The 11,845-nt window shown below is 67.1% G+C and overlaps 2 protein-coding genes across 2 annotated transcripts in view; one reads left to right on the top strand and one right to left on the bottom strand.

The window, feature by feature from the left end:
- Positions 1-3,066, top strand: part of JAK3 (Janus kinase 3) — a 7,934-nt gene extending 4,868 nt beyond the window's left edge. Inside the window, exons 15-22 of the mRNA XM_027705796.1 lie at positions 185-416; positions 488-627; positions 843-1,032; positions 1,122-1,246; positions 1,445-1,617; positions 1,699-1,816; positions 1,940-2,050; positions 2,144-3,066. Of these exons, the coding sequence (XP_027561597.1) occupies positions 185-416; positions 488-627; positions 843-1,032; positions 1,122-1,246; positions 1,445-1,617; positions 1,699-1,816; positions 1,940-2,050; positions 2,144-2,260 (1,206 nt within the window). The 3' untranslated portion in view covers positions 2,261-3,066. The remainder of the gene's footprint in view (positions 1-184; positions 417-487; positions 628-842; positions 1,033-1,121; positions 1,247-1,444; positions 1,618-1,698; positions 1,817-1,939; positions 2,051-2,143) is intronic.
- Positions 3,067-3,728: 662 nt separating this feature from the next.
- On the bottom strand, positions 3,729-11,839 carry FCHO1 (FCH domain only 1). The gene is made up of 25 exons (XM_027705798.1): positions 11,709-11,839; positions 11,480-11,621; positions 11,250-11,402; positions 10,450-10,554; positions 9,573-9,671; positions 9,384-9,480; positions 9,232-9,276; positions 9,079-9,151; positions 8,626-8,647; positions 8,479-8,533; positions 8,221-8,399; positions 8,123-8,147; positions 7,949-8,011; positions 7,810-7,852; positions 7,615-7,706; positions 6,911-7,525; positions 6,480-6,598; positions 6,263-6,368; positions 6,061-6,172; positions 5,824-5,979; positions 5,495-5,627; positions 5,186-5,385; positions 4,587-4,651; positions 4,341-4,505; positions 3,729-3,909 (listed from the first exon to the last, which is right to left on the bottom strand). Exons 1-25 carry the CDS (start codon positions 11,750-11,752, stop codon positions 3,887-3,889), a joined length of 2,931 nt encoding a protein of 976 aa, XP_027561599.1. The 5' UTR covers positions 11,753-11,839; the 3' UTR covers positions 3,729-3,886.
- Between the last annotated feature and the right edge of the window lie 6 nt (positions 11,840-11,845).

Genomic DNA, 11,845 nt, shown 5'->3' on the forward strand with positions numbered 1-11,845 from the left:
CAATCCTCCTCTCCCACCCCTCCTGCCCCATCCTGATCCTCCTGCCTCACTCCACTGCATCCTGACCCTCCTGCCCCATCCCTCCCGTCCTGCCCCTTTGCATCCCAAACCTCCTCTCCCATTCCATTGCATCCCAACCCTCCCGCCCCGTCCCGCTGCACCGGGGCCCCTCTCACTCCCCCAGCTTTGGGGCTGTTCAGGGGCTGTTCGGGGTGGCCCCAGACACCCCACAGCCACCCCGGGCCCCCTCTTCCCGCCCCTGCAGAAGCTGGATTTCTACCAGAGCCGGCTGCAGCTCCCGGCTCCCAAGTGGCCGGAGCTGGCCACGCTCATGGCCCAGTGCATGGAATACGAGCCCCAGCGCCGGCCCTGCTTCCGCGCCCTCATCCGCGACCTCAACAGCCTCATCACCTCCGGTGGGCCCCCGGGGCTGGGGAGGGGGGCACGGGGGACCCCCCGCAGCGCCCTCACCACCCTCCTCCCCCAGACTACGAGCTGCTGTCGGACCTGTCCCCCGCGGACGTGGCGCTCCGGGACAGCCTCTGGGGACACGAACCCCTGGCCGTGAGCCGGGACCCCGAGCACTTCCAGGAGCGGCACCTCAAGTACATCTCACTGCTGGGAAAGGTGAGGGGAGGGGGAAAAGGGGGCTCTGAACCCCAAACCTCAGTGCACCCCCTCCTCCCTCACCTGATTCGGAGCGTGGAACATCCTTGCTTTGCTGAGAAACGCTTGGATTGTGCCCCGAGAGTGGGATTTTGGGAGGGATAACAGGCACTGGGAATATTGGGGGGGGGGCTCTGGGGCACATCCCTCATCCCAGCCCGGCCCTCCCCGTCCAGGGTAATTTTGGGAGCGTGGAGCTGTGCCGCTACGACCCCCTGGGGGACAGCACGGGCGAGCTGGTGGCGGTGAAGAAGCTGCAGCAGGACTCGGCCAAGGAGCTGCGGGATTTCGAGCGGGAGATCCAGATCCTGCACTCGCTGCAGCACGACTTCATCGTCCGCTACCGCGGCGTCTGCTACAGCCGGGGTGAGCACGGGGCGGGCAGGGGGCGGGCAGGGATCCCACATCCCGGCTCTGCCCAAACCCTGGCCGGAGGGTGACGGGTGTGGCTCCAGGATGGCGGGGGCTGCGGCTGGTGATGGAATTCCTGCCCAACGGCTGCCTGCGGGATTACCTGCAGAAGAACCAGCCCCGCCTGGACCACAGGGCGCTGCTCCTCTACGCCTGGCAGATCTGCAAGGTGGGGTCGCGGCGGGGGTGGCGGCAGCGGGGGTCCTGCTCTCCCAGGGTGGGGGGGGTGGAACAGTGCCGTGGATCGCCTGGGGGATCGTGGTCCAGCCGGGATGAGCCCCCAGGGGCCGTGGTCCAGCTGGGATGTAGTCCAGCCCCCCGGGGATGCTCCTGGGTCCCGGTCCCCGTGAGCATTCCATCCCGGCAGGGCATGGAATACCTGGGGGGGCAGCGCTGCGTGCACCGGGACCTGGCCAGCAGGAACATCCTGGTGGAGAGCGAGAGCCACGTCAAGATCGGGGATTTCGGGCTGGCCAAGCTGCTCCCGCAGGACAAGGACTATTACGTGGTGCGGGAGCCCGGCCAGAGCCCCGTCTTCTGGTGAGAGGGGGGAGCACGGGGGGGGTCACGGGGGGCTGCGATCCCAGCTGGGTCCGGTGCTCAGCGTCTCCCCTCGGGCAGGTACGCTCCCGAATCCCTGGCAGACAACGTCTTCTCCTGCGCATCCGACGCCTGGAGCTTCGGGGTCCTGCTCTACGAGCTCTTCACCTACAGCAACAAGAGCAAGAGCCCCTCGGAGGTGAGACCCCCATCCAGAGGGGCTGAGGTCCCGCTGCACCCCCCTCCCCGGGGCTGGGGTCTGTTACCTGTGGTACGAGCCCCTCCCCGGCTGATCCCGGTGCCGACGGACACGCCCCCGCAGGAGTTCCTCCGGATGATGGGCACCGGGAAGCCGGCGCAGATCATCTGCCACTTGCTGGAGCTCCTCAAGGACAACCGGCGCCTCCCGGTGCCGTCCGGCTGCCCCGCGGAGGTGCGAGCCCTGCCCGGGCTGTTGGGGGGTCCTGGGGGGGGGTCCTGGGGGTCCCCCCGCTCCCCTGATGGCCTCCCCGTCCCTTGTCCCCAGGTCTACTCGCTGATGATGAGCTGCTGGGCCTTCGCTCCCAGCGCCAGGCCCACTTTTGGGGAGCTGTCCCCCAGGATCGAGGCGCTGCGGGATGGTCGGAGCAAAGCCCGTGGGTAGAACACCCCCCCCCAAAAAAACTCCCCCCTGGCTGGGACCTCCGGACACCCACCTCCCTCCTCAGCACCGTGTGGCCACAACGAAGCTTCAAGGAGCTCTGAGGGGCACAGTGTGGGGGGGACAAGACCCCCGTGCCCCTCTCCCAATGGCACACAGACACTCCCCCGCGCTGCCCCTTGGCTTCCCCCCCTCCCCTTCTCCCTGTTCCTGCCTCCACCACGGCTAATTCAGCCTTATTTTATTAAAGTTTGGTAAATTTTCCAGCTGGGGTGAGGTGAGGGCGTGCCTGGGGAGGGGGGACACGTGGGGAAGGGGGGTGTGGGCGTCTGGTTGCTGTGGAGCTGCTGGGAGAGAGCAGGCACATCCCAGTGAGGGGGCCCCGGCTCGGCACTGTGGGGTCAATGCCCACCCCAGTGGGCTCAGGGGATTCCTTTGCTCCCACCCTGAGCCCATGATCCCCCCCAAAACCAGCCCCGTCGTCCCTGCACCCGCTCAGAAAGGCTCCAGACCCCAGATCCTCATTAACAACACGCACTCGGTTCTTCTCCCTCTGCCGCCTTTGGCCACGGGAGGGCAGATTTGGGGTGAAACCAGACAGGAACAGGCCCGGAGCAGCGCGGAACTGAGTCCGAGAGCCGGGATTCAGCATTCCAGACATCACTCTGCCCTCCTGGCAGGACCATCCCTGGGGTCCCCCTTCCCAGTACGGAGCAGCAGCTACAGGGGTTGGGAGGGAACCACAGCCCAGGGGGTCCTGGGGTGTTTCCTGCCAGCTCTGGATCCTCCTCAGTGGCCCTAAAAGATGCTCAGACCCCCTAAAAGATGCTCAGACCCCCTAGAAGATGCTCAGACCCCCTAGAAGATGCTCCCCCAGCCCCAGGTTGCAGAAGGAGACCCCACTGCAGCACATCCCTGTGCTCCCGCCGCTGGCTGAGCTTCCCAGCATTCCAGGGGCTTGGGAACACCCCCACGAGGCTCCGTCCAAATTCCTGCCCCGGGTCCTGGGGATCAACTCCTGCCTCTCGGAGTTCACCAGGGGGTGATTTAGAGGCCAAGAGGAGGAAATGTTGGGGGACCACTGGGGCTCCCCCGGCACTTGCCAGGGCCCGGAGCAGCACCGGGAAGGACCGGCAGCTCGGAAGAACTGGGAATGTCGTGCACCAAGGGCAGGCACAGCCCTAGACCCCCCCCAGAGAGACCCCCTGGACCACCAGAGCTCCCCCAATGCCTCAGTGCCATCCTCACATCCCAGAGTACCATGATCCCAGTGGCACCAGTATCCTGTGGGAATCCTCCCCCTGCCCCGTGCCACCCACCCACCCACCCACCCACGGGCACGAGGAGGTTATTAGAAAATAAAGGTTATTAGAAAATAAAGTGTTTAATAAAAGAGCAGCTCCTGCTCCCTTCACAGCACGGGGGAGGGCAGGGGGGGTGTCCAACGCGGTGACAGCCATGGGAAGGGGGAACAGGGAGAGGAGGAGGAGGAGGAAAAGGAGGAGGAAAAGGGGGGGCTCCCACCCCACAGCACCCCCTCCCCTCCCCAGCCGGCCTCCATCCAGTGTTTCAAGTTCACACAACCAAGGGGGAAGCCTGGGGGGCTCGGAGGGTCCGGCGGGAGGCGGCTCAGGACCCTGCCAGGTAGATCCCTGCGGAGGAAAGGTGGGTGAGGAGGGGTGGGGGGAACACCCCTGGCACGAGGATGGGCATTGCCAAGCGGCCAGGGCTCAATGCCAGCAGCAAGCTGGGCAACCTGCACCCTCCCGGGCTGGGCATTGCCCAGTGAGAGGGGACTGGAGTTTGGGGACAGGGGAGGGGACCCCATGAACCCCAGGGTCACAGCGAGCAGGGAAGGGACCCCGTGTGCTGCAGGAAGGGACTCCAGGCACCCTGGAAAAGGGATCTCACGCACCCCAGGGTTGTGGGGAGCAGGAAAGGACCACTGTGGACCTCGGGGAAGGAACAGGGAAGGGACTCTGTGCACCTCAGGACACAGGGGATGGGGAGAGGACCCCCTACCCACCGAGGCTGTGGGGAAAGGACCCCACGCCCCCGGGGTGTGCCCCCTCCCCAGCTGTACCTGTAGCAAACCTCTTCTTGACCAGCGACATCCGGTACCCGGCGCTCGCCAGCTCCACCTCCACCCCCGACAAGGTGCTGCCCTCGCTGCTGAACTGGGCGGCCACGGGACTGGGCTTACTGGGCCCCCCCAGGGGCTCCCAGCTGGCCGAGAGCCGCCCACAGCCTGGGGGGACAGCGCAGGGGTTGAGGGGGTCTGGCCCCTGTGCCCCCCTGCCCCATGCCCTCAGGGTGGGCACAGACTCACCTCCCTGCCCCGGGGCACCAGGGACGTCCAGCAGCTTCCAAAGCAGCCTCTTCTCCTCCAGGTTCCTGCCGGGACACGGGAATGCCCTCAGACCCCCAAGCCCCCCCCCCCCCCCCTTCATCCTGAACCCGCCTCCCTGCCCTCCTCACCCCGGCAGCACCCCCATTTCCCAGCTCAGGGCCTCAAATTCCCAGTTCAGGGTCCCCCTCTCCCAATCCTGGAGAAATTTAGAACCCCATTCTCCTGTGCCTCCCACCCTGGGGGGTATTTGGGACCCCCATCTCCTGTGCCTCCCACTCTGGAGGTGTTTGGGAACCCCAGTCCTGTGTATCCCACCCTGAGGAGGTTTAGAATCCCAGGTCCTGCATTTCCCACCCTGGGGGAGGATTGGGACCCCCACTCCTACGTTTCCCACTCTGGGCAGGTTTGGGACCCATTTCCCACTCCGGGGGCGGACTGAGACCCCCCCTCCTGTGCTTCCCACCCCAGGGAGGTTCAAGATCTCCCATCCCATCCCTCCCAGCCCGGTGGGGTTGTGACCCCCAGTGCTGTGCGTCCCCCCCACCCCCGGGGCCAGTTCCCGCCCCCCGCCCCGGTACCAGCTGGCCGCAGGCTGCAGCCGGAGGTTGGTGAGGGGCTCCTCGACGGGCAGCAGGACGTGGACGTTGGCGAGGGGCACGGGCAGTGCCAGGGCGCCGGCGTTGTAGCCGTAGTCGACGCTGACCCGCGTGGCCCCGGGGGCGCAGTCCCAGCGCACGCAGAGCCGCAGCGGCGCCGAGCCGGGGCCCAGCCGCGAGAACTGCGGCACACGGCGGGGGCTCAGGGGGGCACCCAGACCCTCCCGCCCCCCCAGGGTGGGTGCTGGAGGGGGTCCCAGCTCTCCCCACACCCCTCCCCCCGAAGCTCACCTGGTACTTGAGCAGAGCCACGTTGTAGTAGGAGGCGGCCGGGCTCTGCTCTGCCTGCCGCTGCAGCTGCCCCGTCAGCGCTGCCATGTTCAGCCAGAAGTCCTTGGTGCTGGGGTCGCTCTGGGAGGGGTCGCTGGGGACAGGGGGTCAGAGGGGCACCCCCCAGAACCCGGCACCCCCATACCCAGCTGCACCCGCCGGCTCCCCCAGACACCCAGACCTCCAGGGACCACACGTACGCCACCACGAGCCCCCCATGGCCGTGCCCACCCTCTCCCAGGGTGCCCGTGCCCCCAGCTCCCATGCAGGGCATCCCCGTGGCTCCCCACCTGTAGAGCAGGTCGGTGTTGGGCAGGAAGTGCTCGATGGCCCCCGTGTTGAGCAGTCGGAAGCTGAGCACGGGCGGGGCCGCGGTGCCGCTGAACACGCGGACGATGCCGGCGGGGAAGGACATGGTGAGCTCCCCCGTCACCTTCACCAGGCAGCTGCCGGGGACAGGCCGGGGGTCAGCGGGTGCCCCAGGCAGGACACAGCGGCCAGGGGGACCCCCGGGACCCCCCCCGTACCTGTCAGCATCACGACCCTTGAAGTAGGCGTGCACGTACTCGGTGAAGGCGGTGGCCACGGGCAGCGCGTCCTGCGAGCCCAGCACCACGGGGCTGGGACCCCGAGACAGCCCTGGGGGGGGGCAAGCCAGGGGGCACACGAGGGGGTCAGAGCACGGGTGGGACCCCCACCTTGCGCCCCCCGAGCCCCCCCAGCACCCACCGAGGGCCGGCTGGGCCATGGCGAAGAAGCCGCGCTCGCTCAGGCTGGCGGGCGCCGAGTGCGAGGGGCCGCAGCTCCAGGAGGGCGAGGGGCTCAGCGAGCGGGACTGCCAGGAGAGACAGGGGCAGGGAGAGGGGGGGGTCTGGGTTCAGAACCCCCCTCTGGGGGGGTCCCAAAGCCGGGCCCTGAGCCCCCCCCCCCAGCCCCGGGCACGCACCAGGTCGCTGTTGCTGCCCACGGCAGGGCCGGCCGGCGGCCGCTTGGCGCGGGAGCGGCGAGGGGGGGCCACGAGAGGGACGTCCCGGGGGGCTGCGCTGGACCAGGCGGGGAGAGAATCTGGGGGGGGAAACGAGTAGGGGGGTGAGGAGAGAGCCCTGCCGTGGCAGGACACCCAGGGGGGTTCCTGCAGAGGGTCATCAGTGCCACGAGTTGGGTGGGTCTCAGCCCCGTTCTCGGCTGGGTTGGGAAGGGGAAACGTTAAGGGTAAAGGAGGGGTGGAAAATAGGGGTAATGGGGGGGCACGGGTAAGGGTAACAGGGGGCAGGGTTAAGGATAAGGGGGCAGAGTTTGGGGTAATGGGGGGGCACAGGTAAGGGTAACAGGGGGCAGGGTTTAGGGTACTGGGGGGCAGCTCCCCCCTCCACTCACCCGGCTCCGACTGCGATGCGGGGGCTCCTGACGTGCCCCCCTCACTCAGCCTCGTCCCCGACCCTTGGCAGGTCCACGGAGAGGGGCTGGAGGACTCCCCCCCACTCAGGGGGGCCGGCGAGGAGGAGGAGGAGGAGGCCGAGTTGGAGGAAGGACACGTCAGCGGGGGCTGGTCCCCCCCGGGGCTGCGGGGTCTGACCCACGGCGGGGGCTCCCCAAAAGGGTCGGGCGAGGGGGCTTCCCGGGGGGCAGGGCCGCTGAGGCAGCGGCTGCGGCCCCGGGGAGCAGCCCCCCCGTCCCCCCAGAGCCCCTCAGCCCCGGGGCCACCGAACACGGCGAAGTTGGGGGGCTCGGGGAGGCAGCCAGAGGGGCTGCGGGGCCGGGGGGCCCAGGCACCGGGGTCCCGGGTGCTGGGGGGCGGGGGGGGGTCCGGGAGGCCGCCCTGCTTGGGGAGGGGGCTCTGCGGCGTCCCCGGCTGGGGGGTCCAGGGTCTGGAGTCCGGGGAGGGTCCGGGCGCGGGGTGGGAGGGCGAGTCCAGGCCGGAATCCTCCACGTTCTCCGGGGAGGAGGAGGAGAAGGGCGAGGAGGAGGAGGTGAGGACGTAGGCACGGGGGGCTGCGGGAGAGCCCCGGTCAGAGCGCTGCAGGGGGGGAAGGGGGACGGGACACGCCAGATATCCCCCATCCCGCCCCCCAAATCCTCACCCGGGAAATCCTCGGCTTCGAACGCCGACTCCAGGGGGGGCCCGAAGAGAGCGGAGGGGGGCACCGAGTCCGGGGGCATCTTCCCAGGGCCACTGTGCCAGGGACAGAGGGGGCGGCTCAGTGCCCACCCAGGACCCCCCCAAGGATAGGGGGAATCATCCCATGGCACCCTAGTGTCTCCCTGACCCCACATACCTGTTCACCTGTGCTGCGGGGAGACCCCTCCCTGTGCTGTCGCCTATGGGGAGAGGGGACACTGCAGAGCCACTGCACCCCCCCCAAAACCCCAAGGACCCCCACATATCCCTGGGAATCCCCCCCAGCCCAGCCTCACCCGCCGCCAGCGTCCCCTCGGGGTCCGTGTCACTCGGGGCCGGGGTCAGGGATGCCACGTGTCCTGCAGAGGGACAGGCACAGGCAGCGTCAGGGGACGCGGAGCCACGGGGACCCCAAAGCTCTGGGGTGGCTCAGGAGGGCTGGGATGTCCCCAGGGTCTGGTGACACTCACGTGACGACTGTCGCCTGACGGTGCCCTGCAAGAGAAGGGGACAGGGGTCAGATGGCCCAGGCAGTCCCAGAGGGGTCACCCGGCCTCCCCCAGCTCACCCCAATCCCGGGGGGAAGGATGAGGTTCCCCACAGTGGCCTTGAGCTGCTCCACGGAGGCCTCGGCGTTGGCGGGTCCCTCCCGGGGCTGCACAGGTTTGATGTGGACGTAAAACTTGCGCGGTTCGTCCTCGTCGTAGTCGGAGTCGCTGGAGGAGCAGCCGGGATTCTCCGCCTCGGCTGAGCCCCCCCGTCAAGGCAATTCCCGGTGCTTGGACACCCCAAAAATCCCCCCCTCCCCTCCTCAGCCCAAGGATACTGCGGGCGATGTCGGGGCGCACGGTGAATCCATCCTCGTCCACCTCCGGGCAGCCCTGCGGGACACACCCAGACAGGCTCGGGCTTCCCAGCGTTCCCGGCACGGGAATGCCCACGGCATTCCCAGGGATGGCACTGGGATACTCACCACGTCGTTATCCGGGGATTCCCTGGGGAATGACGGGGGGAAGCGTTAGATGCTGAAGTGGGGAAGCGATGCAGGATGTGGGATGCGGGGATGCGGGAATTCAGGGATGCGGGATGCAGCATTTGGGAGTGCAGGGATGCTGGGGTGTACAGCATGGGGGTGTGGAGATACAGAGATGCAGGGACGTGGGAATTCAGGGACATGGGAATGAAGGGATGCAGGCATGCAGGGACATGGGAATTTCAGGTGCAGGGATGCGAGGATGCAGAAATTCCGGGATGCAGGATGTGGGATGCAACAATGCAGGGATGCAGGAATGCAGGCACATGAGGACACTGGGATGTGGGGTGTGAGGACACCGGGATGTGGGATGTGAGGATACTCGGATGTGGGATGTGAGGACACCGGGGTGTGGGATGTGAGGACACCAGGATGTGGGATGCAGGATCTTACACAGCATCACGCTCCCTCTCCTTACGGCTCAGCCCAGGGATCCGGAAAGCTTTACTCCGGCTCCTCTTGGGTCCTGGGAAAGGGAGGGGGGGGCAGAGTGAGGAACAGCCCCCCCACCCCCCAGAATTCCCAGTTGGATGCAGACGTACTTGCCTTCCTGCGCTGGAGCCAGCCGGTACTCGTCGAAATCCAGCGCTCCTGCCATGGATCAGGGATCAGCCCAGGATCGGGGATCCATCCTGGCACAGGGATCAGCCCAGGATCTGGGATCCATCCTGGCACAGGGGGGGATCCCCCCTCCTCACCTGGCCGCTCTCTCCCCGTTCCTTTGCTCTCCGCAAACCTCCGGAGCAGCATCTCGGTGCCGATGTTTTCCACGTTTTGCTTGAATTCCTCGTGGACCTGGGAAAAAAAAAGAAGGGGGAGAGGGACAAAAATGAGACACGGAGGAAAAGGGGGGAACGGGATGGGGGGTTCACCCAGCTGGGACCCACCTGCCCGATCTGGACGTGCGTGTCCTCCACGGAGTGGGAGTAGGAGCCGATGAGACCCTTCATGTGGCGGAGATGGGCTTCTTCCACCTCCTGGAAGCGCTGGAGCGGGAAAGGGGGGGGGTCAGGAAGGGTGGGATGTCCCCAGGGATCGGCAGGTGGACAGGGAAGAGGGTTTGGGAATCCCCACATCCCCAGGGGTTGGTGTGCAGACACAGAGGGAAGTTTGGGAAGGGTGGGATGTCCCCAGGGCTTGGCAAGGTCAGGGTGGCACGTTCCCAAGGGACAGCATCCCCAGGGAAGGGTGGCCAGAAAGCAGGGAATATCTCCAAGGAATGGCATACAGTCAGGGTGGCATCACCAGGGAAAGGGGCTTGGATAGGGTGGCACATCCCCAGGGGACGATATCCCAAGGGAAGGGTATTCCCGGGGGTTGGCATCACCAAGGAGTGGGGCTCTGCCAGGCTGGCACACCCCCAAAGGGCCAAAACACCCCCCGAAAACTGGGATCATCCAAAGTGGCGCTTCCAGAGGGAATGGGGGGCTCATCCGGGGTGGCACGTCCCCATGGAAGGATGCTCTGCCAGGCTGGGTCATCCTGCTCCCTGCCTCCACTTCACCGGGAGCACGAGGAGTGCCCTGGGCCCCCGGGTCCTGCATCCCACCCCTTCCCACCCTCCAGCAGTGCCGCCCATTCCCAGCCCAGCAGTGCCAACCATGGGCAGATCCCAGAAGTGCCCCCCATTCCCAGCAGTGCCCCCCCGTTCCCAGCAGTGCCCCCCATTCCCAGCAGTGCCCCCTCGTTCCCAGCAGTGCCCCCCCGTTCCCAGCAGTGCCCCCCGTTCCCAGCAGTGCCCCCCCTATTCCCAGCAGTGCCCACCATGGCCGAGTCCAGCATCCTCTGCTCGAAGTCGGCCCGGGCCGTGTTGTACTTGTCGACCGCCCTGCGCAGAGCCTCGCCCGCCTTCCGGGACTTGAGCTCCGCCTGCGGCACCCCCGGGGGGACAGCGGGGACAGGGGGACATCCACGGGGACGGGGGACATCCATGGGAATGACAGGGATCGTCAGAGAGCGGGCAGGGACCATCCATGGGGACAGGGACCGTCCCAGGGGGACAGGGACCATCCACGGGAGTAACAGGGATCATCAGAGAGGGGACAGGGACCACTGAGAGGGACAGGGGTGACTGTGGGGACAGGGACCATCAGAGAGGGGACAGGGACCACGGGGGAAGGAGAGGGACCACCAGGGAAGGGACAGGGACCACCAGGGAAGGGACAGGGATCATCCCAGGGGGACTGGAAACATCAAGGATGGGACAGGGATCATCCCAGGAAGACAGGGACCACCAGGAAGGGGACAGGGATCATCCACAGGAATGACAGGGATCATCAGAGAGGGGACAGGGACCACTGAGGGGGGATAGGATCCACCTGGGGAGGAAAAGGGACCATCAGGAAGGGGACAGGGACCACCCGGGCGGGACAGGGACCACTAAGGGTTGAGACAGAGACCACCAGGAGGGGGACAAGAACCACAGGGGAGGGGACAGGGACCACTGAGGGGGCACTGGGACCATCCCCAAGGAAGACAAGGACCATTTAGGGGGAGTCAGGCACTATCAAGGTGGGGACAGGACCCCCGGGGAGGGGGACAGGGACACCTGGGGGGGGTCTCACCTTGTCGATCTCCTTCTGGTTGGTGCCCTCCTTGCGCAGCCGCTCGTACTCCTGGCACTTGCTGTGGTAGCTCTCCTTGGACTTGGGCAGCAGCTGGGCCACCCCGTGCAGGAGCTGCACGGCCTCCAGAGTCCCCGACACCTCCTCCTTGGACTGGGGGGCACAGCAGGGTGGGCAGGGGGCTCTGGGGTGCCAGGGAGGGGGGCCGGGGGGTGGGGACAGGGTAGTACCTTCTTGTGCACCCGGCCCTGCTCCTCCCCGTAGCGGGAGATCTCCTTGATGAGGTCGTGCAGCTTCTTCATCAGCTCCAGGTGGCACAGGGCCAGCTTGTCCGAGGAGATGCGGAAAACCTCCCACAGCGGCGCGAAAGTCCTGGGTGGGGGGCAGAGGGGGGCGTGGGAAGGATCAGCGGGGTCCCCCCCCCCGGTCGCCCCGAGGTGCTCCAGACCCCCCTCGTACCCCAGCTGGGTCCCATTGGTGGCCATCTTCGACAGCTTCACCATGGCCTTGGCGTAGTTCTCCTCGATGGCGGCCCTGGGGACGGCGGGGAGGGGGCTCTGGGGGTGGAGCCAATGATTCTGGGGACCCCACCCCCC

The sequence above is a fragment of the Neopelma chrysocephalum genome, unplaced genomic scaffold (genome assembly GCF_003984885.1).
Source record: "Neopelma chrysocephalum unplaced genomic scaffold, ASM398488v2 Primary Assembly neopelma1_348, whole genome shotgun sequence".
Taxonomy (NCBI): Eukaryota; Metazoa; Chordata; class Aves; order Passeriformes; family Pipridae; genus Neopelma; species Neopelma chrysocephalum.